Source organism: Ictidomys tridecemlineatus, chromosome 7 (assembly GCF_052094955.1).
Source record: "Ictidomys tridecemlineatus isolate mIctTri1 chromosome 7, mIctTri1.hap1, whole genome shotgun sequence".
Taxonomy (NCBI): domain Eukaryota; kingdom Metazoa; phylum Chordata; class Mammalia; order Rodentia; family Sciuridae; genus Ictidomys; species Ictidomys tridecemlineatus.
The window spans coordinates 180,795,457-180,823,372 of NC_135483.1; the positions used below are offsets into that span (position 1 = coordinate 180,795,457).

The 27,916-nt window shown below is 46.0% G+C and overlaps 1 protein-coding gene across 1 annotated transcript; it reads right to left on the bottom strand.

Moving 5' to 3' along the window:
* Positions 1–1,139: 1,139 nt before the first annotated feature.
* Prkag3 (protein kinase AMP-activated non-catalytic subunit gamma 3) lies at positions 1,140–11,512 on the bottom strand. The gene is made up of 11 exons (XM_078018025.1): positions 11,357–11,512; positions 10,604–11,010; positions 9,224–9,305; positions 9,050–9,108; positions 8,888–8,933; positions 8,634–8,688; positions 8,327–8,453; positions 8,012–8,177; positions 5,824–5,861; positions 5,513–5,659; positions 1,140–5,197 (listed from the first exon to the last, which is right to left on the bottom strand). Exons 1-11 carry the CDS (start codon positions 11,508–11,510, stop codon positions 5,081–5,083), a joined length of 1,398 nt encoding a protein of 465 aa, XP_077874151.1. The 5' UTR covers positions 11,511–11,512; the 3' UTR covers positions 1,140–5,080.
* Positions 11,513–27,916: the final 16,404 nt, after the last annotated feature.

Genomic DNA, 27,916 nt, shown 5'->3' on the forward strand with positions numbered 1-27,916 from the left:
AAAGTTCTGAGGCAACTCTGCCTGGTGTGTATCTCCAGGGCTTATAATCCAAACTCAAATCAAAAATAAAAAATACAAAGGAGAAACACTAGCTAAGTAGACTGGTGAGTGAGTCGAGTCCTTGAGAAGATTAATTAAAGGACATGCTACACTTTCTCACTCTAAGATGTGACATGGGCACAGCTTCAGAGGCTCCCTTCAAAAGCTTTTGCCAACAGGGCTAGTTAGTCAGCTTCTCATTACTGCAACAAAATACCTGAAATAATCAACTTATAAGGAGGAAAGTTTTTGTTGTTTTTTTTTTTTTGCCTCATAGTTCGGGGGATTTCAGTTCATGATCAATTGGCCCCATTGTTTGGGGCCTGTGCCAAGGCAGCATATCATGGCAAGAGTGTGTGGTAGAGCAAAGCTGTTCATTTCATGATGGCAGGAAGCAAAAGACACTTTCTAACCCCTCCAAGGACATGTCCCAGTGACCTAAAGACCTCCCACTAGGACCCACCTCTTAAAGGTCCCACCACCTCTCAATAGCACCAAGTTGGGGACTAAGCCTTTGAACAACTGGCTTTGAGGGGCATTCCAGAACCAACCTACAGCAAGTGCAGAACCCAAGATATAAGTGCTGAGGAGTCAATGACACAGACATGACACCTTGGCCACAGGGGCTACTAGCAGAAAGCCCACAAATGCAGCAGCAGTGGAGGAGGCGAATCAAAGACTTGCATGCCAAACCAGGAAAAACAAAATACAACGTGGCCAAGAGTCCTGCACTTTATACTTGAAGATTTTTTTCCTTTCCTTTTCTTTCTTTCTTTCTTTCTAAAGATTTTTGCTTATAGGTAATAAATCAAAAAATACACCCACATTGGGCTGGGTATGTGGCTCACAGGTGGATCACTTGCCTAGCATGTGTGAGGCCATGGATTCCATCCCCAATACCAGAAGAGAAAGAGAGAGGGAGGGAGGGAGGGAGAGAAAGGCAGGCAGGCAGGCAGGCTGACCCACCAAAAGTGTACATGAAATTCTTTTGCTTATCTTGGGAGTTGAAAATGACCTCTCTCTATGCATATTCCATTGCAATGCCTCACAAGACTACTTTAATGTAAACGAAAACATTACTTTATTTGACAGTGGTTCGTTCAAGCACGCATAAGTGTGACAGGGTGGATGTGATGTCATAGGTAGGTCCCTTCCCTTGCAGCTTTCTCTGTGCAGGGTGAACAGCAGAAGCCCTGTTGGAGGGTTGGCACAAAGCCCATAAGTGGCCAGTAATGGCACCCCCTTCCAGGGTCTGAGAATCTCAGGGTGCCCAAGAGTCACAGCAAAGGGATGTTACAGTGAGGCTCCCTGATGGCCCACCCTACCTGCCTCTATAAGGAAAAATATTAGCAGATGTAGGATAATTGTAGATTGATTCAGCCCAGCAGATACACCTTTAACTGAAAAGAACGCACCTTTTGTTACTCCCAGTCCAGCTCATTGGAATTTGTTGGTCAAAGTGGGATCGATATTTTGAGTAAGGTTTTTAAGAGAACAGCTTGTCTTCTTAAACAACTAGCCAACACTCTTGTGATTAAAAATAGACAAGGGCGCCAGCATTGCCTGGATGTCTGCTTTATTAAAACACTCATGTTCTGTAGACATTTTAGCTCTGAATGCATCTTGGTTTGATAATAGAAATTTTTTTCCAAATTGTTGTGTATGATTCTAGTTTTAATATGTCTGTCAAGTAAAAACTTTGACAGCTGTCATCATGGAATGAACAATAATAACATTATACTGAATACTGTTGTGCTTAAGGATGTTGGGAAGAGGATCTGTGAGAGGCTAATAAATTACATGTCCTTTATAACATGCTGTCATTCTTAGCCATTGCTTCTTGTAGACTTTAGTCAAAATTTAATAATAGATAGATCCCATCATGTGACAATAGACAGGGAACCGCATTGACTTTACTATGCAATGAGACATTCATCCTGCTTTCTCAGCACACTCTCATGCTCATCATGTGTTAGTAACTGTAAGTTTCTTGTTTTTATAGAAAATAAACATAGATGCCCAGGCTACACTCCAAAATCAGGAAATGGGTATGTCTACGAATGAGTCCCTGGGCTCTGGATGTTACAAAGCTTCCTTGGTGATCCTGAAGCACACCCAGGGCCGAGAACCATTGAGAGGGTTGAGAGAAGAGATGGGGAAAGCAAAGGAGGCCTGAGAGTCCAGCCCTGAGGGCACAGAAACGCAGAGAAGCCTTGGGGGACTGAAGAGGAGCTGGGGACAACAATGCTTGACCCCTACTTAGGCACGAGGGGACAGCAGGGCAGACTGCACTTTAGGGAAGGGTGATTCTGAGCTAGGGTGGAAGTGCTTGCAGCCTCCATGGAAATTCTACATCTCTTTTTCTGGTAGCCATGATGGCTGCAAGGGTGAGCCAGAAGCTGAGGGTGGAGCTTGATCAAAAGAGACAGGGAGGTGGGATGGTTCCCCACAAAGCGCCCAAGGAGGAGCTCTGCTGTGTCCTCAGAATGGTGACCCCACACAAGTAGAGATGTTCATATTCCCAGGAAAGTGTGAGGGGAGCCCAAGGGGACCTGGTGACTTCCTCAGCCTTGCTATCACCCCTGAAGGCCTGACTCAGGCACAGCAACTCAGAGTCACACCATCAAGGTTGTTGTTACATTCTCCAGAGCCAGCGCTTGCTGGGGGCAGCCCACCCTGAACTCCCCAAGGACGTTGTCACTTGAGAGATCTTCCTTTGGCCCAGACGCAACTGTTGCCCCCTTCTCATCCTCCCACTCGAGCCAATACCTCACACCTTCCTAAGGGACAGAGCAGAGCCAGCAGAGACTCTGGGATCTGGCAAAATGGCTAGTGAGAAAATACCTTCATTTCCTGCCTGACAGATCATCACAAATGTCTCCACTCTGCAGCTCTGGGAGGTAATGGGGGCAAGATCATATTTCAGAAATATTAACCTATGCTTCCTGCATGAGACAACTGGAGCTTCGGTGCCCATTGCCACAGGGGAGGGTGACAGAGGAGAAGCCTAGTCTTGGCCTTGGAGTTTCAAAAGGCTGATCCTCACAGTGGGTAGCAAGAACTCAGGACACAGACTGTGGATTTGGCCGAATATAAATATGATGGGTTAGAGGACCAAGGTCTCCTCTCTCCCCATTGGTAAAGGTTCCATAGGTTGGGATGGGCTGGAGATGGCAGTGGACATTTATGGGGTCCCTAAGAAAAGGGGAAAAGTCTGAAGGGGAAGGGGTATGTATGATAAATACCTCATACAGGTGAGGAGAGTCTAAGGGTAGAAGAGCCTGGTGCCCCGTGTTCCCAGTAGAGTCTGGAAAAAATGGTAAGATGTAGGGTAGAACAGGATACTAGCTGTACAGCTCAGCACATGGGCCTGGAACAGCCTCATAGAGCTTCCAAAACCCAGAGGGATGGAGGGACTGGAGCTAAAATGTCTTGCTTGCCCCAAGCACAGTCAGGCTCCAACAGGCTTTGGGAGTAAGGGAGCACATGGCAATGTCTGTGACTGTGCACACCAATGATCGACCAACTGCCAACAGGGATGTTTCAGCAGGTACTGGCATGGTGGATGCTGCACTGGGGAACAAAGGCTTATGCTACTTAAAGTTTTCCAAACTTAGTCCCAGGAAAAGATGGGAAGAGACTCCAAATTGACTAGATCAATTTCCACCACCTGGTATGGGGTTCATAATAGAAATTGCATTCAGTGTTAGAAACATAGCTATTTCTTACAAGCTCGAGTTTTATAGACTGGGTTTTACCTACCATGTAATAAATTAATAAATATTTTATGATTTTTGTTATAAAGAAAACATTTTTTTAAAAGTCAGTGGAATAACATTCTATGCACAAAAGAAACGCCACTTGCTGCTTTTGTCAATCGTAGACTTTTCCTCCAAGTCTTACATTCAGAAAGCAGAAGGATCTTCAGAAAGTTAGGTTAAACACCTAGCATTTTGAGTGGAATTTATAAAAATTCAAGTTCATGGCTTGTTCTTTTTGCATTTGTGTTTTTGATTGCTCATTTTCAGGGATCCAAATACAAGGTCATCTGTCACTGGTGAGAGATAAGGCATTTTCTGGACTACCATGGAGAGAAGACCCCCACCATCAGACAGTTCTACAAGTAACTGCTGTTCCATTGTGACCCTAGCAGCCCTGAAATGACCACGCCAGGAGGGTAGAAGGGCAGCAGCAAAGTTATAGGGAACCACTAAAGTGGTCCCCATGGGGAAAGAACAGTTGGGTCTCCCAGGTGCGAGCCAAACACAGTCCAGAAGCCCAGGAATCCAGAGCCCTTGAATAAGCCTACAGGCTACTGGCTCACTATCACATCCCAACCAGCCCGATCCAGGTAGGGGAAAGGGATATGAGTGCATATGGGGCACAGATGGCCCTGGGGTAGTCCCAGTGCCTGTGCTTCAGGGACCTCCAGCCTTGACTCAGTTGTTCTCCTTAATTTCATCATCCCACAGTGCACTGGGCATGCCCAAGAACTTTGGGGAGTATAGGCAGGGCAAGGACAATCAGGAAGGCTGGAGAAGCCTGTGAGGAAGAGAGAAGGGAACATAGTGACCAAATAGGGAGGGGAGTTGCCTTCCCAATAGGAGAGTTGTGCCATTCACTGTCAACAGGTGAAAACTGTCCCCCATCCCTCTGCAAACCTCTAGCAAACGTTACAGGGAAAGAGTCTGCGATCACAACAAATTTACCACGGTGAGCACTAGGTGTGGGCACCTTATTTTAAGGGAGCTTAGTTCTTACTGAGGATAGAAATTCCATTTGACAAAGGTTTATTAGCTTGCTTCCCTCCAGGGGTTCTGCTCAGCTATGAGAGGGGCCACTGCCATCTTCATGGTGCCCCAGTCTGAGATCTAGGAAACTAAAAAGTTATAGGGGCTGATCCAAGGGCCGGGGGCAAAGCCTACCTGGAACAGAGCTGACTTGGCAAACAGATGGGGAAAGATGAAATCTGGGTCCCCTGCTCCTTTCCTTGTCTTCAGGGTATGGAAGGTGAGGGGAATAGGAGTGAGGACTCGTCTTCTCAGGCACCGAGGGCATCAATGCCAGCAGGGCTCAGCACCAGCGCCTGAAGGATGTCGGAGAGGGAAACCACGCCCAGGAGATGCTGGGTCTCGTCTACTAGCACCAGCCGGTGTACCTGTGGGTCACATTGTTCAGTGACTAACCAGGCCCCCCCCCCCATCCCAAACAAGCAGGGGAAACAGTTTGACATAGCTGGGGGGACAAGAGGGTGTCTCCTGGGAACCAGCTGGCAAAGTCTCTGAGCACTCAGTTGACTGGCCCTTGGCAAGAGAACCTCATAGACAGGACCAGGTGCATACCAAGGTGAATGCCAAGAATTGGTCTCGAAATAGGAGGACAGGCCAGGTGTCCACTGTCCAGGGATGGCTGGAGCCCACATGGAAGAACTGGGCCATCTCTATGGGGGCATTCCTGGAGAGGCACAGGGTACCTGTTCTCGAGCAATCCTGTCAATGACTTCTCCCAGGCTCTCGTGGGGCTGGCAGGAAAGGACCCCCTCCAGACACAGTGTCCTCTGTCGCAGGGCTTCTCCCACACTCATGTCTAGGTGGTTGTAGGTTTTCTGGGCAGCCAAATGCTGGGGCAGGGAGAGAAAGAGAGTTCCAAGTCACCGCTTTGCTTAGACTCCCACCTCACCTGACAGCACCCCTTACACACTCGTGAAGTGTGTCCACAGATACTCCCCCATCCATCCTCCTACCACAGCCTCCCTACGGCACCCCAAGCCCCACAGACACTTACAATCACATCAAAGCGGGAGTAGAGGCCCACGACCTGACCTACAAGGGGAGAGAGGAGAAAGACAGGGAAGAGGGCCGCATCAGGACCAGTGCAGTGCGGAGGGCCTGGGCCAGGTCTTGGAGTGGACTCCTCCATATCCTCCCATGTTGCAGCTTTATAATGAGGCATCAGGCTGCTCCCTCTGAGCCATGAGTCAGCCTGGCATCACAGAGAGTGAGACCACCTGATCTCCTGCCCCCTGAAGAGATGCAATACGAGAACAGTGCATCACCTACGAAGTGAGTAGTCTAGTCCCCAACGTGTAGGGCCAACTCATCAGGGTTCCAGGAAACTAAAGCAGAGAATAAGGTGAAATCCACCTCTAGGAAGCAAATGGGCAAATCTGGAGAGGAATATTCTCTGGATACCCCATTCAGGCTCTTCAACTCACCTGTGTCAAACAGTCAGGGGAAAGGGAACAGTTCTAGATGTAAAGAGACTTAAGGGACAAAAGACAGAAATGCAAAATCTGGACCTTTAGTTGGATACTGGTTTGAACAAATCAATTGTAAAAGAAAAAAAAATCTTGGGAGAAATTGCAAAATGAGAATAAGTATTGAACATTAGATATAACATTAGTAAATCATTCCTGGTTCTGTTAGGGTAGAAAATTATACTCAGAGACATAATATTGTCTGTAATTTAAAATGCTTTAGAAAAAAAGATGAACTGATTATGGCAATACATTAACAATAGTTAATCCAGGCAACATATATATGGGTTCATTATACAATTTTTTCTTTTCTTTTTTAAACCTTTCTTTTTTGAGAGAGAGAGAGAATTTTTGTTTAATATTTATTTTTTAATTTATCGGCAGACACAACATCTTTGTATGTGGTGCTGAGGATGGAACCCAGGCCACTCACATGCCAGGTGAGCGCTCTACCGCTTGAGCCACATCCCCAGCCCTTCTTTTTTTAATAATTATTTTTTAGTTGTAGTTGGACACAATACCTTTATTTTATCTATCTATTTCTATGTGGTGCTGAGGATCGAACCCAGGGCCTCGCATGCACTAGGCGAGCACTCTACTGCTGAGCCACAGCCCCAGGCCCTAATTACACAATTTTTAAAAATTTATTTGAAATTTTTCCAAGTCAAAAATAAATTAAAAGGAAAGGTAGCAGAATGCAACAGTCACTAATATGCCATTATGTAAAAATGCGAGTATGTAACAGATGTGATTCTGCAATCAGTATTTGGGGTAAAAATGGGAGTTCAAAACCCAATTGAGTCAAATGTATGAAAGATGATATATCATGAGCTCTGTAATGTTTTGAACAATCAATAAAAAAAAATAAAAAATAAATAAATTAAAAAGTAGTTCTTGACAGGCACGATGGCATACACCTGTAATCCCAGCAACTGAGGAAGCTGTGGCAGGAGGATAACAAGTTCAAGGCCAGCCTTGGTAACTTAGAGAGACCTTGTCTCAAAACATAATAAAAATGGATGGCTGGGGATGCAGCTCAGTAGTGGAGCACCTCTGGTTCAAACCCCAGTACTGAAGGGGAAACCAAACCAAACCAAACACTTCTGGATATCTAGCTTTATTATGGTGAATTTTTTTTTGGGGGGGGGTGCTGGGGAATGAATCCAGGAATACTATACCACTGAACAACATCCCCCGCCCTTTTTATTTTGAGACAGGATCTCATTAAATTGCCCAGGTCAGCTGGGAACTCACGATCCTCCTGCCTCAGCCTCCTGAGTCACTGGGATTACAGGTCTGCACCACCACACCCAACCAAAGAAGAATACTTGTTGTCCCTCTGGTCCTTTCTAAAACAGGAAATTGACTCTGGCTGGGGGCCCAAGATCTCATGGCCCATTTTAAGATGAATGAGACCAAAAAAAAAAAAAAAAAAAACCAAAAAACTGGTCCTGCTGTTTCACCTCACTGTGCTGATTTTATTGCAACTAATCTTGTAAATCCTGTGAAGTCAGATGTATGGATATTGTTAAGATTGCCATTTCACAGATAGGAAACTGAAGCAAAGAAAAGTTAAGTGACTGGTCCAAGGCTCAAAGCAGGTGACTTCTACTCCACTCCACCCTGGGCACCCAAGTTGGTGCCACATGGACTCCTGCCACCCTACACCCCACCTCATGTTGTCCCCCCACCCTGCTCTTGCTCTAGTGCAGGTACCAGATTCATTGATCACAGGCAGGGCAGACACACGCCGGTCCACGAAGATGTCCAGTGCCGTAAGGACGGGCGCTGTTTCCAGTACCACAGCCAAATCTCGGAATGTACCAATGCCCAAATCTTGGATAGTGCGGTAGAGGAAGGAGGGCCGGGGCAGCAGGGCACCCTGGTGGGGTGGAGACAGGGTGATGATCAGTGGTCAAGCAGCCCAAGGGGGCTCTGGGTTCCTCCATCTCCCACGTCCAGGCTTGAAGACTTAGCCCCTTGAATCACCTTCCTGTGGCTCCCCCTGCCTCCCCCTGGCCCTGGGCTCACAAAAATGTGCAGGAACTTGAGCAGCCGCTTGTGTGTGAGGATGTAGAGCACCGTGCCAGAGACAGGATCCAGGACTGGAAGGCGATGGATCCGGTTCTTAATGAGGACATAGACGGCTTCGAACAGGCTGCAGAGGTGAGACCAGAGAAGGGGAAGCAGCGTGGGAAGAGACACCTTCTACTCCAGTCCCCGCAGATAGGAAGGAGGATAGGGCACCAAATTGGTCTCATCTGCCTGCTTCCTAGGATGGGTCAGGGGAAGGGGACAGGGCAAGACAGGGGCTCAGGTAGTTGATGGGGAGGCTTACCTGTCATTGGGAGAGATGGAGACCAGAGGCTTGAAGCAGCCTTGGAGGTAGATCTCTGTAGAAAAAGCCAGAGTGAGGCTGAGGGAGTGGCCACTGCCTCGCCTGCAGCTGGACCCTTTTCTTCCCCCAGGCACCTACAGTACACAGTTTCCTCCCTATGGCTTGCACCCTGCAGGAAATCCTCTGAGCTGGCCCTCCCTCTGCCCCAGGCCCTGGGCCCCACCCTTAACCCCACAGCCCCTCTCCCCACTCACCCCTCCAAGTCTCGATTTTATGTTCTTCAATCTCATAGATCTGGACCTAGAGGCATCGGCAGGATTCTGGTTTCAGATGTGGACTTGGCAGGCACCAGGCTCCCTAAAGACCCCCTTCCACCCCAATACTACTGGCACCCAGGGCTCCCGGCTGCTCCTTACCAGGGGGGACCTGTAGTATCTGTGAAGCACCAGGATGAAGTCTGTGATGGTGAGCATCCCTACGGGCAGGCGGGACACAGGGGGGACCATAAGCTTTCTGTCCTTGGGTGTGAGGAGGGTTAAAGGTGCCACTCTCCCAGCGCCCTTGCCATTCCTCACCCCCCCTCTCCTCACCCACAAAACTTTGCTTCTTGCTGTCCCATAGAGGTGCTGCCCGCACACCATTGGCCACCAGGGCAAAGAAGGCCTTCTTGATCTGAAGGATGGGACAGAACAGTGGAAGGGTGAGTCCCAAGAGGCCCTCATACTCCCCTCTTGCTGCCCCTCAGTGGCCACTCCCCTGTCCACCTGCTGTCCTCTTTGCTGTTCCCACCAGAGTCCTTCCTTGGGATCTTCTCCCAGGTTCTCCTCCACAGGAGCCTGCCTGTCTTTCCCATGTCATGGCACACACTAGACCAGATCCCACTTGGGCACATTTACAATTATAGACAAGGCTGCTTGTGGCGGGAGGTACAGGAAGACCCTCAGCAGTTACAGCAGGTTAGAAGCCCTAATTCAGAGTCTCCACTTGGAAATCATGCATGTACAGACACAAGCATAATTTTTTACTAATCTAAATAAGTACTAGAGATAGAATTATTTACATAATATTTACATAGTTTTTGTCTCTGAATAAACTATAAATTGACTCATATTAAACAATACACTCTGTACATGCTGGTTGTATTTTTCTAATACACATTAAAATAAATACAAAGCTACTGAAATGAAAGTATTTGTTTATGAACTACTAGAACCAAATTGTGTACTGTAGGTGACATACAAACCATGCTTTAAGCATTTTACATATACTACCTGCTCATTTATACCAGTAATAAGAACAGAACCACAGCCAGGCGTGGTGGTGCACGCCTGTAATCCCAGTGGCTCGGGAGGTTGAGGCAGAAGAATCATGAGTTAAAAACCAGCCTTAGCAAAAGTGCTAAGGTGCTAAGCAACTCAGTGAGACCCTGTCTCTAAATAAAATACAAAATAGGGCTGGGGATGTGGCTCAGTGGTTGAGTGCCCCTGAGTTCAATCCCCAGTACCAAAAAACAAAACAAAACAAAACAGAACCACAGACATTTGGTAGCTTAATCTAATGAAAGACCAGGTACCAGAGATCTTCTAATTTTTTCTGTTACCAAGAGTCTCCTGCTCTTCTTTCCTAAGCAACTCTGCAATGTCTTAGACATACTTCAAAGTTTGTTTTCACTTTGTACTGGGTTGTCCTGATACTCTGAAACACAGGGGGCAAAGCAGGCTTTCTGATCTCCATTTTCAAGATAATGGAGGTAAATTGATCAACGCAAAGTTTTGTAGATAGTGAAATTGCAGAGATGGGATGATGGGATGCTCCCAAAGAACAGAATCCCTCCCTCTCCCCACTGGGCTCCGTGGTGCTAAGGAGCTCTTGAAGGGGACTTGGCAGGGCATGCTGGAGGGCATGAATGGTGGTGGCAAGATGGCGTTGAGCATGGAGATCGAGCTCTGGTGTGGCAAGCTGGGTCTCACCTCCAGCGTGGTGTCAAAGATGACCAGCTTGGAGCTGGTTGCCATGGCATCATAGCAGGTGTGCTCCTGCATGAAGTGCATGTAGACCTGGGCCCCAGGCTTCTGCAGCTCATCCTCCCAGCCCAGGCTGAGTAATGGAGCCTGTGGCGATGGGCATGGGGCAGGCCTCTCTTCCCCAGGGCCTTCAAGTTCAAAGCCCCAGGCTTCTGGGGCTGGGAACTCAATGGCCACCTCCAGATCATCTGTGCTGGAGCTGGCGGCTGAGGCTGCAGAGTGCTGGGGGAAGAGTTCCCACCCTGTGGGCTTGGTGCCCACCCGGGCCAAGGGAGCAGCTTTGGCCAAGGGTGTGGCTTCTGGGAATGTGGCCTCCAGCCCGGTGGACTCAGCAGCTGGCCTGGAAGGGGGACCTGATGGGAAGAGAAGGAGGGTAAGATAATAGCTCCATCTTCAAGCACGTTCTCATCAGCTCTCAGTGACCTCGTGGCAGCCTTGGGAAGCTTGGATGCTGTGACTTCACAGTGCAGTGGAGGACCCAAGTCACCCAGGTAGCTGCTCTGTCTGTGGTCCTAGCTGGCCATAGGGCCCTTGGCTCTGCCCTGAAGTTGTTCTCTCCCGTGTGGGGAGACAGAAGTCACAAGATGAGGATTGGGCCCAACTCGGTGTTAGGAAGGGATCCACGGCAGTCCCGCCACCCAGGCTCTGGGCTTCCCACTGCCCTGGCTCCCACCTCTCCAGAACTGGCCTTGGCCTTACCTTCTTCCAGATCCAGTGGTTCTCCTTCCTCCACAGCCTCCTGCCTCGTCCATCTTGATGCCTTGCCCCCCCGTTTCCCATGGATTATTTCTGAACTGGTGGTCGTGGCTGGTGAAGGCCATGAGGAACTGTCTCCTTGCTCTAGGAAGCTCATCTCTGGAAGGGAGAACAGGGCCTGTTTGGTTAAGTGGGCAGTACAACAAAATCAGTTAAAATGTTGTTAATAACACTATTGGCAAACTTCCAGGGGGCTTTTTCTCCATCATATTTCTTATTCTATGCTCATCATATATAAGGGAGGCATTATTATCATCCCTATTTTACGTGCAAGGGACCAGAAATTCAGAGAGGTTAAGCAATTTGCCACAATCACACAACTAGGAGGTGGTAGAGTCAGGAGTGGGGTTCAGGAGATGAGAGAAACACACTATGCAGAGGAGGAAGAAGGAACCTCTCCCAACAAAATTCAGGCTAGGGGCTGGGAATTGGCATACCAGAAATATGGGGGACAAAGGAAGTGGGAGAGGATGCAGACCCACAGAAATCGGGCAGTCTACCTACCTTGATGCTCAGGCTCCCCTAGGCTGCTCCAGGACAGGGTCTATGGGGAGAAGAATGTCTGAAGGGGTGGGAAAAACACCTCGGGTTCCCGAACCCCAGGTCTTCTTCCCTCTCACTGTACACATAGGCACACACACATACACACACACACAAACACACACAGAAACATCCAACCACTCCTAGACACACACAGGACTTATACACACTCACACACTATGTATATACACAGGCACCAACATACTCACACAAACAGAGAAAGTGTAGACCAAACAGCACACACGCACACACACCACACATACACACACACATTCACACGCGGTGCCCTCTGTGCTCTCGATCCTCGGGCCCAGCTGCCCCGGTGCCAGCCCCACTGGGACCCCAGTACCCTGCGCAGTGCGTGCTCCAGCTCGGGCTCCATGCAGCAGGCCCCAACCAACCATGAGCAAGTGCCGACTCCCGGGCTGGGCAGCACTATTCTGGGCCCGGCCTCTGGCGCCCTGCCTTGCCGGGATCGGTTTCTCTGATTGGGTGTCAGGCAGCTGGGAGGGAGCGGGCCACCCGCAGCTGCTCCAGCGCAGGAGCCTGGGGGCGGGCTGGGGAGGCGAGGGGCGAACCTGCGAGTCTTGGTGCCTGGTCTTTGGTGGCCTCCAGGTCTCCCAGGACAAGCTAGATAGACCCTGCTGCTGAGTAAGCGGCTTGGCACATTGTGGGGGCATGAGCACTAGGAGAAAGTTGGGTTCTTGCAGTCCCAGGGCCCCGCTCAGCTTTATCAGGCACCAAAGTACTGAAAGTGGAGGCTGTTGAGCTTAACTTTCTTCCCAGTACAAATTTTGGTGGGGGTGATGCTGGCTTAGAAAGAACCAGTGGAGGCCACTGTGCAGGCTGGGGATAAGGCAGGGAGCTCAGGGGTGATCCCGGCAGAGCAGCCGGTCTATGCCATGATGCCCTCCATTTGAGTCTGGGATCCTCTCCTTCTCTCAGGTGGAGGAGGTGGAGTGGGTGGGTCAGGCAGGTGGGGAGCTACGCAGGTCACCTCCCAGGCTTGAGGTGGGCTTCAGGGCTTGGGGCCCAGGCTTGTCCACAGAGGGAAGCACCTGTCGGTGTCTTCCTGTGATTAGGAGATGTCTGGGTGTTCCGGAGCCCCAGCCCCCACGGCTGTGTGTACTGTCCCTATCTCTCCTGGTGCCAACGGAATCCCAGCCTGGCTCTGGTGGCTGCCCACCCCCTTCCTTGGCATTCCAGGAGCCTGAGTCAGCGTCCAAATCAGGAAAGCTGACCCAGCTGCTCCTGCTCCCTTCTCACTCCCCCTCCCTTCCTCCTTCCAGCCTCTTCCATCCCAGTCCTTGGCTCAGGAGTGGACATTCAGAAATGGACTACTGGATTTCTTGCTGAATTTGTTAAGCATATTTCCCTCCCTCCCTAGGAGCACCTGCACTGTCTGCGGGGAGGGTGGAGGAGAACAGAGCAAGAAGGGGACTTTACCTTTTCTTGTGGGTCTCAAATAGCACAGGATCCCTGGAGCCTGTCTCTCTGTGGTTCCTGATGGTGGAAACTTCCAAGGCACAGCTAATGGGGACATCTCATACAATGGACATACCACCAGCATATGATCTATCAAGGCATCACAGATGACAGATATTCCCTGTACTTTGCAGAAATGCAACAATGGTCCACAGCTCACCAGCAGGCAATATTTATCCTTGTCTCATGTTCAATCTCTAATCCTCTGACACTTATTTTAGGATTTTAAGCAGTACCATTTCCAAATATCAAATTCTGCATTAGTTTGCAGACTGAGAAGCTGATAGAATGGTTCTTCCAAGCATCTTCCATCTTGGGCACAACATGGCCACTCTAGCTCTTAGTGTTACATGAGCATTCCAAGTAGGAAAGGGGGAACTTTTTCTTTTATGCCTAACCTGGAAGTTGCTACCATTATTTACACTCACATTGCATTGGCTGAATTTGGTCAGTTCAAGAGATGTTGAGAATCAAAGTCTTTATTATGGTCAGCTGTGTCAGGCAGTCTTTCATTCCTGTGTCAAAATACCTGAGAAAAACAACTTAAAGGAGGAAAGATTCATTTTGGCTGATGGTTTCAGAGCATTGTCAGATGATGCTGTTGTTTCGTGGCCTGTGGTGAGGCAGAGCATCATGGTGGTTAGGAAAGAGAAAAAGAGAGAAAGAGAGAGAGAGAGCGGATGGGGGGAAGGGGCTGGGAACAAGATGTAGTCCCCAACAGCACACTCCAAGGGACCACTCTCTTTGGCTATCTCCTACAGTCTCCACCACCTCCCAATAGTCCGTTCAGCTGTGAATCCACCAATGGATTAATCCAGTGATGATGTCAGAGTCCTTCTGATTCAATCACTTCCCAAAGCTCTGCTGCTGAACATTGCTGCATTGGAGATCAAGCCTTCAATATATGGGCCTTAGTGAAACATTCCAGATGCAGATCCAAACTGTAACAGCAGCCCTTTCAGCTGAAACTCAAGCCATTTTATTACTAAAGAAAAAAAGAAACAGACGTTAGGAGGCAACTGGCAGTCTCTGTTACAGAAGCTATTGAAGAAAACACGTGGGTGTAAAAGAAACTCCCTTTTCATGATTTTCATCTTCATGCTCATAGGAAAAGACTCAGAGAAATCAAGCAAAATTTCCCAAGGTCATTGGCAAGCAAAGGACTGAGCCTAAGCTGGAATCAGGTCTGTCTGTCCCCAAAACAGACTTTTCATCACATCCAGCCAACATATTTTGGCCGTCAAGGGGCCCACAGTTGAACTGGAGATGAATAACGTTTGCTTGTGAAACAGCTGGGTGAATGCCAGCTCAACTCTACTGAGATGGACACGCACTGTAAGGAAATGCAACTTGGATAATAGTCAGGGAAGACTTCCCGGAAGAGGAGGCCCTGCTTCTGACCCTGCAGGAAGTAGCACAGAGAATGGAGCATGGCAGTGGTGTGAGCTGAGTCTGCTCTGTGCCTGTGAAGGTGACTCAGAGCACAAGGGGGCAGTGGGCAGAAGCTGGAGGTGTGGGCTCTCTGGGTCCACTGCATCGTGTGTCCTTGTGGATGGTTCAGAGAACCTGTTAACTCATGGAAACTGGTAGGAAACACTGAGACCACTGGTGCATGTTGGCTGTAACTTACTGCTTCTAGCAAAGTTCTACAAGAGCTGGCACTAGGGCTACCTATAAGATATGGTTTGGAAGAAGGTGGTACCTGGGCTCCCAGCCCATTCTCGAGCCCATCCTTTTCAGCAGACAATGGGAACCAGCTCAGTGGGCAGACATCAGAAGAAGGGAGTTTCCTTTACACCCTCGTGTGTTTTCTCCAATAGCTTTAAGATTGCCACCTCCTTAGAGAGAATAAGAATATAGATCCAGAGTACCCTTGCAATAAATATTTGAACCCAATGATAGAAGATGCAGGACCTCCCCAATCCTACCATGACCTGCCTACCTATCTCTGTCAGTTTTGTGTCACTATAACAGAATACCACAAACTAGGTAATTTACAAAGAAAAGAAATTTATTTCATACAAGATCAAGGGTCTGCATCTGGCAGGGCCCTTTTGCTACATCATCCTGTGGCAGAAGGCAAAAGGCAAAAGAGCCTGCATGGAGAGAGAAAAAGAGAGGGCAATCTGTTCATAACAGATCCACTCTTGAGCAAATGTTTTCCACTCCATGAAAACAGCATTGATCCATTCCTGAGGCCAGAGCCCTCATGACCTTACCACCTCTTAGAGGCAGCATATCTAACACTGTTATTTTGGAGATAAGTTTCCAACATAGGGTATAAATATGTCAAACTAAACTCTACTGTCATCTATAACTAAGAAGAACATTTAAAAATATTTCCGACATATGAACTTTTGGGAGACACATTCAGATCATAATCCTCCCCCACCCCCACCTACTTCTGGACTGTTATGTTAAAAATAAACTTCTGTCTTGTGTAAGCCACTGACAAGTGGGACCTTTGCTGTAGCATCTTTCTCTAATTAATACATTTACACTGCAGGATTGGTGTAGCACTAGAATTTACATATGTAGATCTCTTGTTTATAGAGAACACTGAACACATCCTAAGCAGTATCCCACAAAATCCCTTGCAACATTGTGAAATAATGATTTTATTACTGTGGTTTTACAGATGAGAAAACCGAGGCATAAATAGATTGAAGTAACTTGATCAAAGTATCAAAGCTAGTGAGATGAATCCAAGAATCAGATCCAGGGTTTCTGAACTCCAGTGCCCATAAGTAACCACTGAACTTTAGGGGGAGCACAGGCTTGGCATGTAATATGTGCTCAGTAAGTGGTTACTATTATTATTACCTTGCCACCTGCTCCCAGTGACCCCAGACCTCCACTTCAGAGGTTCCAAAGGTAGGCAGGCACGGGAGGGCTTCAGCACCTTAGAGGTCATCTCAATCTCACACTGCCATCAGAGTCGGAGGTGTGCTCCGGCTGGAGTCAGACATCAGTGCTGCTTAGCACTGAGACCAGAATGATTTGCTAGTTTAAAGAGAGTGCTCCTTCCTGCCCCTGCCCTGCCCCTGCCCTGACTGTGCCCAATTCCTGCCCTGCCCCTGCCCTGCCCCTGCCCTGCCCCTGCCCTGCCCCTGCCCTTTGCCTCTCCATCTCCCACACCTGCTCACTGCCAGCCCAACTCCCACCTGTCGCCTCTGGCAAGGCAAATCGGCAGAACATACTGGCCTCGGTTGGAAATGTATACTTCTTGGGTGATTGATTTTAACCTCTGGTCATGATATTATGTTTCTTGAAATCCTGCTTCATGACTGCCTCACAGACTGTGTGGATAATAAAGACCCTGCACCCTGACTCTAGGGTGAGTTTGGCTGCCACCTCTGGAGAGCCGATTTGATAGTACATGGAGTTGGGGATCCTGTTTAAGCGTTATTTTTATATCAGAGGGAGAAAAACAGCTTGAGGAGGCCAAGGGAGTAGCCCGGACGAAACCATGTACTGACAAATCACAGATGAGGTCCCCTTCTGCCAGAGCAGTTGAGAGGCTGTGAGAGTAGCCTTTGTTCAGTGGCCCAGACACATCAGCTCATCCTTCCTGGGGGTGCTGGACACAGCAGCATGTGTGGACTGGACAGAACCAGCACCTTGGTGACAGTTCCATTGGTCCACAGGCCCATTGCTGAGCTTTTCCTGTGAGCTGCTGGGGATGGTAGTGCCCAGATAGTACTTTTGCCTCCCCGCCCCCCCCCACCCCGCCACAGTATCCTTTTGCCCCTTTTTTGGCACACCTCCAAGATTTTCTTCAGAAAACCCCAAATTCCCTGATCTCAGAGCACTTGATTTTTGGAGGGCTCAGCTATGGGTGGGTTCCAAGAAGAAGACCTCCAATTCAGACTTAGCTCATCCCACACTTAGTACCTCTGGCCACAGTAAGTGGGGCATTGGCAGAATTAGTCAAATAAGGGTAAATCCTGGGACTTTTGCTGGAATTAATAGGAACTCTTTTCAACAGGTGAAGTAGAAGGATATAGTGAGGAGAATCTGGGGGCTAATATGGAGAGCGGGGCAGATAATAAAGACCAATCCACAGGCAAGAATCATGATACGATGGGGAAAGACAGATCCTCCTGGCATTCATTGCATCCTTGGATTAAATTGTACCTGAAGACCTACTGCTGGGCTTTTTCAATTACATAAACCAATAGAAACGTTTGATTATTGGTTGGTTTAAAGAAATTGGAAGTGTGTCATTGGTCATTTGCAGATGAAAGTGTTATAACCAAGAAATAGTGCCCATTTGAGAAAGCAATTAGAGTAAATCAGAAGGTTGTCACGGGAACTTTTACAAGGTGCTTGAAGAAAATAGAATAAAAGGAAGATTGAAATGGAACAAGGTTATTGAAGGAAGACTTTACATAAAGAAGGTGAGTTTGGGCATAGAAACAATAATAAATATTTACTGAGCTGTAAATAGTGTATCTTCATACTTTAAATGAGTTGGAAAGAGTTCCTATGAATTCCAGTATAAGTGCCAGGATTCACCCTTATTTGACTAATTCTGCCAATGCTCCACTCACTGTGGCCAGAAGCACTAAATGTGTGCTGGATACCAGGTTAAGCAGTTTACATATGTGATGGAAGAGTATTTAAAAATAGGAACAAAATTGGGAAGTGGGTACTTTCTTCTAACCTATTGATTTTTCTCATTCAAACTGGAACGTCTTAGTTTATTGTCTCCAGAAAGAAATAGTACAGTGCAGAGGAGCACCTTCTGGCTTGTGCATTTCTGAGGTCTTCTGGAAGAAATGGAAAACCTTTGATGTAAAATATTTTGGAGTTGGGGAAGATTAGGTTATTCAGAAAACATGTTCCACTAGGAATAAAAAAAAGACTGGATAAAATATAAAGAGCATTTTCTAAAATAAGATAAGGGCCAACTGAAAGAACGTTAGTGAGAAGTGACTTTTGCTCTAGGGCATCTGCCAATTTTAGCAAGAGCCATTAGATGGGGGTCCAGCAACCCATGCAAGTTGAGAGAAGAGACTCCATCTGTAGAAAGCAGTTATCTCAAAAGGATTGCACCCTCAGAGCAAGTGCATCCGGAAGCAAACTAGCTTTTATGTCCAGACAATATTAAACCTTGAACTTGATGTAAAGTGGGACTGAATCAGTAATGACCCAAGTGCTCAGCAGAAACAAACATAAATATTCTCTGGAGAAACTTACCTTCTCCAAAAATCACAGATTATTCCAAAAATATTTATCACATTGTTGAAGATAATTAGGCACATAAAGAAACAAGGAGCCATGAACAAGAACCAGCACAAAGATGGCAGGAGCAAACCTATATAAACTTCAGAAACTGGAAATATCAGACCTTTTATACATAACATTATACTTAATATGTTTAAAGAAATATAAGGCAAGCCTGAAAAAAGTATGGCACAACTAGCAAACTAAAAAGCAGCTTAGCAAACTGGGCATAGTGGCTCATGCCTGTAATCCCAGTGACTCAGAAGGCTGAGGCAGGAGACTGTGAGTTCAAGGCCAGCCTCAGCAACTTAGTGAGGCCCTAAGCCTCTTAGTGAGCCAGTCTCACAATAAAAAATAAAAAGAGGCTTGAGATGTATCTCAGGGGTAAAGCACCCCTGAGTTCAAAAAAAAAAAAAAAAAGAGAGAGAGAGAGAAGAAAAGGCAGCTTGACAGATTTTCAGTTTGAAAAAAAAAGTGAGTATAGGTTCAAAAAATGAAAAACACAACATAAGTTAAAATTGAACAGATGAATTTAACAATATTTTAGGTAGCACTAAAAAGATTAAACATCGGGTCGGAAGAGGTTACCTAGAGTGTAATACAGAGGGTTGAAAGTATATCCAAAAGACATATGAAAGAGAGTTAGAGAATAAAAGTTAGAGTAGAAAAGACTAAAGCAAATTTCAATAGAGTTCCAGAAGGAGAGTAGTGAGAGAATGGAGCAGAGCATGATGTTGAGGGATTAGCTGAGGTTTTCTGGAACTGATCAAAAAATTACAGTGTCTACGAATGCCAGGGGAAATAAAGGAGAAGCCCACCAGAAACATCATGCATCAGAGCACCAAAGACAAAGAGAGAACATTTTAAAGCAGCAGGAGAAAAAGACAGGTTATTTTCAAAGAGCCTCATTTTCTTCATGTATTAAATGAAAATAACGACAATGTAATAGCTGACTTCTCAATACAAGGTGGAGATCAGAAAGCAGTAGAATATCTTCAGTGTGCTGAAAATAATCTCCAACTTAGAATTCTATTTATTTAGAGTTCTGGGGATTGAACCCAGGGTACACTGCCACTAAGCTATATCCCCAGTCTTTTTCATTTTTATTTTGAGACAAGGCCTGGCTAACTTGCTGAGGCTGGCCTTGAACTTGTGGTCTCCTGCCTCAGCCTCCTGAGTTACTGGGATTACAAGTGTGTGCTGCCATGCCTGTCTCCCAGTTTATAATTTTATATCAAGAGAAAATTTACTAAGAAGATCAAAAAATGTATTTTATGACAAATAAAAACAAAGAGTTCATTACATCAGTAAAGAAAATTCTGGAGTTTTGAACAACCAATAAAAAAAATTAAAAAATGAAAAAAAAAAAAGAAAATTCTGGAGTATATGCTTCAGAGAGGAGAAAAGCAATCTTACATGGTAGATCTGAGCCCTAAAAAGGAATAAAGAGGAGGCTGGGAGGCTTGCCTAGCAGGCTCAGTGCCTAACACTGAAAAAGTAAATACATAATAAAAACAAAAAATAAATACAAATAATAAAATTATAATGTCCTGTGAAGTTACAGAATTAAAATATTGGCAACAGTAACATATAAATTAAGAATGGGGGCGGGCCGGGGTTGTGGCTCAGTGGTAGAGCACTGGGTTCCATCCCCAGCACCACATAAAAATAAACAAGTAAAATAAAGGTATTGTGTCCATCTACAACTAAAAAAAAATTAAAAGAATAGGGGAGAATGGAGTTAAAGTATTTGAAAAATCTAATGTTGTCTGCATGCTTTAGATTTTGATATGTTAATCACGCATGCTGTCACACCTAGGAAAAGCATTAAAAGAATAGAACCAGAATTAGTCAATAAAAGAAGGCAAGAAATTGAAGCAAAGGAAAAGAACAGAACAAGTGGGATTAAGAAGAAACACAAAAGATTTAGCAGAATAAGCATGAAACAAGAGGAGATTAAAGTTCTCTTTCTTTGGGGCGTAGTGGGAAAAGTCAGAAGAAAACACTAGGAGCAGCAGATGGGAGGCCCTGAAGGAGAGCGCTCTACCCTCAGCCTCTGGTCCATATACCCATCACGCCTCCTGGATGGCGCTCAGAGTAAAAAGGGCTGCAGAGTCTGGGGTGTGGGAACAGCAGAAGCATCCTAGTACCAAGAGCAATACAGGATCACCCCAAGCCTTGGAAATCTTGGGAAGTTTCCTGTGACCTGTCATAGCATCCAGGCAGCAAGATCGTCTGTGTTGTGATCCAGAGTGGGACAGACAGGGGAGGGAAAGAGAAGGAGTTGACCAGAATGGGGACCAACACGACTATCTGTGTGGCTCAGGAACAAGGGCCCCATGGGCGGTGGATGCTGCAGCTGAGACTGCGTTTCTCAGAAAGCAAGCAGTATTACTGAGGATGATTTCAGACACATGTAACAGAAAATTCCATTCAACTGGGATCAAATAATTTGGAAAATTATTGGTTCACTGGGTCACTGAGGTGAGGCTTGGCTTCCAACCAATTTAATCCAGAGACTCTGGTGGATTTTCCCTTGATTTTCTTAGCACTGCTTTTCCAGCTCTGCTTGTCTCTGGTGTCAGCTTCAAGTACTGAGGCAATAGCTGCTCTGGGCCCTCCAGAATCCAGAAGAAAAGATACTGTCATTTCTTACACTTCCTTCCAAGACAAGGAAACATTTTTATTTTATTTATTTATTTTTGTGCTGTGCTGAGGATCAAACCCAGTGCCTCATGCATGCTAGGCAAGGGCTCTAACACTGAGCCACAACCCCAGCAACAAAAAAAAAAAAGAAAAGAAAAAAGTTGTTACAAGGAGAAAGTCTCATTCGCCTAAGTCTCATTGTCCTAAGCGGGCCTAGTTCACCAGGATCCCACAGAGAACTTAGGAAGGCGTGTTGCCTTGTTCTTTCAGGATCTCAACAGAGATCTACCCAGCTCTGTTGGGACCTCTGCTGACCACGGAAATGCAATCGCTGGGAAAGAGGAAGAAAAACCACTGTTGGGAAATCCCCAGTCTTGAGATTCTGGTTTTGTGATTCTCCATGTACCTGACAGTTAGAGCTTGAGAAATGGCTTCCATATACGTGCCTGAACGGCCCCAAGATATGGCTTCCACAAACATAAAGAATAACTCCCCAGCAACGGGGCATACATACCTAATGGGGTATTGTTTCTGTAACTAGGGTAACGGGGCTCTGTTTCTGTAACTGGGGTGCCTAGGCTACCCCAATCTGGGGGACTCTCCGATCTCTGATTGGCCCCTGCCTTTGCCCCTACCTCCCTTCTCCTCTCTCTATATAAGTCCTCTCCCTCCACAATAAACTGAGTTGCTGTGCCATCTCGGCTGACTCAACTCCCAACTCAATGTGATTTTTGCCAGGCAGGGTGGCGGGCCGGGTTGCGACACTCACCCTCTCGCTCAGCCTGGAGACACTCACTAGCTGGTCTAGTGATTCTCCTCAACCTCTGTCGGAGGGCAGTCCGACACAGCTCTACCAGCCAAAAAATGTGGCTGTATTGCTCTACCCAGCCAAAAGATGTGGCTGTATTCACTATGTGACTTTCAGCAAATCACATTCATTAAACCTTGGTTTTCTACTTTGCTCAAATAGGAATAGAAATACCTACTTGGCAGGGTTGACATTTCAAATGTAAGACATGCACATTGTTGGAAAAAAATTCTAAAGCAATATAGAGAGGTATAATATTAAAAAGAAAAATCTCCCTTTTCCTATAATCTTTAGGTTACCCTTATTAACAGTTTATTGTGGGCTGGGGTTGTGGCTCAGTGGTAGAGCGCTTGCCTAGCATGTATGAGGCACTGGGTTCAATTCTTAGCACCATATATTAAAAAAAATAGATAAAGGTCCATCAATAACAAATAAAAATATTTTTTAAAAACCAGTTTATTGTGTTTTCTTCCAGAAATTTACCCCTTAGAGGATTTTTTTTTCCACTTAAAGATTTATCCTGGATATGATGTTCCTGCTTTCTTCAATGAAAATATGTCTTGACCCTGTCAGCATATGTAGAGCCTATATTTTATAGCATTGGCTATAATAAGTGCAATTATTTTCCTACTGATAAACATAAAAATTGTTTTAAGGTGTTTTTTTGTTTTGTTTTGTTTTCCTAGTACCATCAATGCCCCAATGATCTATTTTGTTCAAATGTCTTGAAATTACAAATTCACTTTTATTTGTTCTCATTAGTTATACAAGACAATAGATTGTACTTTGACACATCATACATAAATGGAGATAACTTTCCATTCTTCTGGCTGTACATGGTGTAGAGTTTCACCTGTCATGTAATCATATATGCACACAGGGTAATAATGTCTGATTCATTCTACTATCCTTCCTATCCCATACCTCCTCCCCTCCCTTCACTCCCCTCTGTCTAATCCAAAGTACCTCTATTCTTCCCTAGCCCCTCCCCCATTGTGAATTAGCATCCACATATCTGAAAAAACATTTGACCTTTGGTTCTTTGGGATTGGTTTATTTCCTTAGCACGTGATATTCTCCAGCTCCATCCATTTACTGGCAAATGCATAATTTCATTCTTTTTTAAGGCTGAGTAATACCATTGTGTATATATACCATATTTTCTTTATCCATTCAGATACTAGATTTCTTTTTTCCTTTGTTCACTTAAAAACTTTTTGTAAGCCAGATACTCAGGAGGCTGAGGAAGGAGGCTCACAAGTTCCAAGCTGGCCTGGAAAATTGAGCAAGAACTTATCTTAAATAAAAATAAAAATAGCTGTGAATGTAGCTCAGTGGTAAAGCACCTCTAAATAAATAAATAAATGTGAAGGACTGGGGGTGTATGTAGCTCAGTGACTATCATGTTCAGAGCCCTGCTTCAGTCTCCAGTACTGCAAAAATCCCAACCTTTTTGTTAGCAGAAAGAGAAAAGAAGTCTCATCTTAGTGACCTGGAGGATCTAAAGAGAAGGTGGTGTTGGCACGGAATCTTGCATTTGAATGTTGAGAGTTTTTCTATAATTGCTATTTGCAGAGCGAGAGAAAATGCCTTGTCTGGAGCCAGGCCTCCAGCCTTGGGCTGGTCCTGTCCCTCCTCAGAGCTCTTTTCCCCTGAGCGAATGCTAAGCCACTTTCCCCAGGTCCTGGTGGCTCTTCCTACTTTCTCTCCCCTGGGGAGAACTGAGCAGCGCATCAAATCTGCTCCTTAGGGTCTGGCACCCTCTGCTGGTTTCTAGGACTCACCACAATCCTTAGAAGATTTTAGGACCTACAGAGTTTAGGGCTCAATCCTTGTCCACTCCTCCCTGTCACATGGGGAGAGGAAGGCAGCAAGTAGTGAAGAGACTTGCTCAAGAAAAAAGCAAAAACTAAGTTCTGGGCCCAGAACTTAGGTCTCTGACCTTTCTTTCCACATGCCATCTTGGGAGGAATGAAGAAGACACCAAGGGGCTGGGGATGTGGCTCAAGCGGTGGCGCGCTCGCCTGGCATGCGTGCGGCCCGGGTTCGATCCTCAGCACCACATACCAACAAAGATGTTGGGCCCGCCAAAAACTGAAAAAAAAAAATAAATAAATATTTTAAAATTCTCTCTCTCTAAAAAAAGAAGACACCAAATGCCAGACTGGGTGACCAACCTGGGGGAGGAAGGTTTCAACATATGCCTGGGGCCCTCAGGGACTCCAGTCACACAAGGCCCCTGGAATTGGAGGAACAAATGTTCAGCTGGAGCCATCCTTTGATTGCTCAGGACCAGAGTCCTCCCTGGTCTGCTGCAGATGAGTTAAAGAACACTCAAGGCATAGGCCATGCTTCTCCAAATGCCAGCTTTGATGGCCCCTTTATGTATTTTTTCATATCCATGTACTACCCAGATTATTATTTACTTATTTTTCTTTAAAATGTCTCATTTTAAGCTTAAAGTACCAAGGAAATCATCACTCTTCCCCCAGGTGATGACCCATGCATGCATCTGGTTTCCTGGCAACTGTCTCTGAATCTTCATTTAGTGCAAGAAAGTTGATCCTCATTGATCCTCACCAAGTTCTCCACTTAAAGCTGGTATCTTTCAGTAGCGACCTTGTTCTGTGCCTTCGCAATGCTATTTAATCCTCATTCCAGCTCTGTGTAGTAGGCATTCTGGTCCTCATGGGAAATTGAGGCACAGACAGGTTAGTTACTTAAATCCCCACAGTTTGCAAGTGGTTGAGCTGAATTTGTCACACCCTGATTATTTCCAATATCAACTGATCTTGCTTGAGTTCTGAAACTAAAAGTAAAATGATACAAAGCAATAATTAAGAAATAATGTCAGGGGCAGCATCTATGCAATAGAGACTCTCTGTGCAGGGGGGACAGAGAGTGGCCCCATGAGGGCAGCAGGTGGTCCATGCTGTGATAGAGGCAGGGACAAAGTTCAAGGTCCAGACACACAGGAGGTTAGGGATTGTGTTGGTGATATGTCCTGGTTATGGTGGGGAGGAGTGGGTAAGAAGGAGCATCCTGGGTTCTACCCTTGATGTCGCTGATCCTGCTGGATACCCTGTGGCCCCTTTGGTCATCCATCTACAGGCCATCAATAACATTCTCTCCATGGGGGGCCTTCTGGATGGGGTGGCTCACTGGGGCTGGTAAGTGCTGGACCACTGTGGGATAGGCAGGGAAGGGAGGGTTGGGATACAGGCAGAAGCATAAGCTGAGATGATAATACCAAATGATAATGATATTGGCTTCAGTTACTTTATATGCTAAATATCCTATCCATGTAAACACAGATATGTACCACCCAGGTTCCCCTTCAAGGAAGAACTTGCTGGTCAACTGGAAGAGCGTGGCCAGCAGGAAGTGTCTAGCTGTTTGCTCCTTTGGGATCAGCCTCAGTGGCAGAAAACACCTCTTATCCTTCCCAGGACTGCCCACATAGCTGATGACTGGATGAGGCACCGGTACAAAGACCTGCCATTTCAACCCAGCAAGGGACACTCTGGGGCCAATCTTCCTCCATGGCTCCAGAACCCTGGATTGGAATTTAGCTCCAATCCTATTTCCTTCCTCTTCTTACCAATGCAGGTGTTGATTCCATGCAAACCCCAAGCATTACAAACTCAGCCTGTGACATGTCTTTTTTATGTGCCTAGGACATAAGAGGCATATAACTAGTTTTGATTAAGCAGTTTCATATATGAATTCAAAATGTGAGAATTTCCTTGCTCATTGGAAACCACCTTCTGGTTGGTCTTAGATTTAATTTTGGAAAAGCACTGAAAGTAGGCAGCTAGAAAGGTCATTCACAGCTTCCATGTATGATCAGGCCCTCACAGAACCACAGTGAATAACTTGAAGCCATAGGCCGAGCACACTTCTGGAGAGCAGAAGGGCAATGAGGAAGATGGCCATTATGGTGGGCACAGCATCATGTTCATTCAGGGGCTCCAGAGACATCTACCAAGAGCATATTATGAGCTATGGGTGTATTAGGAGGGGAAAAATGCTTTGGAGAAACACCTTACAGAAGATCTCTAACACTACTATCCCCTGAGGGACAGTCTTCAGCTCTGTAAACTTTGGGTATTTTTCTAGACAATTCCTTTTTTGTTTGATTTTTTTTTACTGAATAGCTGATGTTTTCATAATAAAAATAAGTATCAACCAAAGAGTCTTTAAATAGACAAAAAAATTCCAAGGGCTTCTTCATCCTTTGATAACATTGACTATGAGATTTTCAATCCTCTCCACTGCTTATTGTTGTGCACATGTCTACTTCACAGTCTTTATTATGAAAATAACATTTGGGGTGCTCTTTCTGTCAATTGGCTTTATTTCAAGAAGTCTGTTTCTTGTTTTAATACAATGAACATATCGTCATTTTAAGGCCTGCACAGTACTTTATCCTGTGGGCAAATCATGCTTGGTTAACTATGCCCTACTTCCAGCTAGTCATTGCCCTAACAGAAAAGTTTTTCACGGATATATTTCATATATATAGATAGATTCACCAAACTTTTTTTTTTTTAAACTAGGGATTGAATCCAGTAGGTAACTTACCCTTAAGCTACATCCTCAGCCCATTTTAATTTTGAGGTAGGATCTCATTAAGTTACTCAGGGCATCTCTAAGTTGCTGAGGCTGACCTTGAACTTGCCTTTGGAGTCCCTGGGATTACAAGCATGTACTATTGCACCCAGGGAATTTTTTTTCCCCTCTTGAATAACTTCCTTTGTGTATCAATCCAGAAGAGGACTTCTACAAAGTAGATAATCAGTTTTGTTAGTATGTTCTCCAGAAAATATGGTCAAATTTCCAGCTCATCTTCTTTACTAGCACCATCTTCTAAAATGTTGCTAATATTACAAATTAGAGATCAACCTAGTTCTAATTTTTCATGTGCATTTCTCTGTCTTGGAGTCCAGTTTTTTCTCTTGAGGAACAGTGTGCTGTCATGCCAGGAGATGGCGCTGTGGTTCTGCACTCAGACTCCCGGAGCCTGCCTTGGAGCTAGTGGTGGTGGTGGTGGGGTGCACCAAGAGAGGCCATGCCAAGAACTCCTGTGGGCTCCCCAGTTTTCCATCTGAGTCCAGAAGACCTGGTTTGGGTAAAGAGGTGTTACTCTGCCTTTTGAATTCCTGCCTTGCTCTGCCCTACAGGCTATCACTCAGTGAGGCCAGACTCAGTTCATGTCCTCCCAAACCACCCAGAACCAATGGGAGGAAATTTACAGACAAAATTCACTCTGGATGCTGTATTTCCTTAAGGAAAGCTATTAGGAATTGGAGGCATTTGCTACCAGCTATAGGTACCTGAGATCTTGGGGGATGTAGGGGCTGTTTGGTGGGGAGGAGAGCCAGTGTGGGCAGGGGTTGGGGTCTGAACAAGATCCCCTATCAGCTTGGAGCTCACGTGGAGACAAAATGCAAGCTGAGGCTAGGAAGACAAACAAGAGACAAACTGGTCGGGTCTCACTTTGGCAGACATACTGAAATTAGAATGATACAGATTAGCTCCACTGCAGAAGGATGATACCCAAATTCGAGAAGTGTTCCACATAGAGAGAGGGGAGGCGGGGGAGAGAGGAGAGAGAGAGAAAGAGAGAGAGAGAGAGAGAGAGAGAGAGAGAGAGAGAGAGAGAGAGAGAGAGAGAGAGAAACAGAAATTGTCTGGATCTCAAGGCCAAGCTTAGAAGTATGGGCTTTATTTTGCAAGCAGAGATGTGCTGATGGAAGACGGAGGTTTTACAGCGAGAAGTTGGTGGGATGGTG

Bases quoted from the DNA above. Each gene is read 5' to 3' on its own strand.
- Prkag3 (XM_078018025.1), bottom strand. From the start codon at position 11,510: ATGAGCTTCCTAGAGCAAGGAGACAGTTCCTCATGGCCTTCACCAGCC. The intron at 8,934-9,049 runs GTAAGGAGCAGC...CGATGCCTCTAG, and splicing joins GATACTACAGGTCCCCCCTG to GTCCAGATCTATGAGATTGA. The intron at 8,689-8,887 runs GTGAGTGGGGAG...CTTTTTCTACAG, and splicing joins TAAAATCGAGACTTGGAGGG to AGATCTACCTCCAAGGCTGC.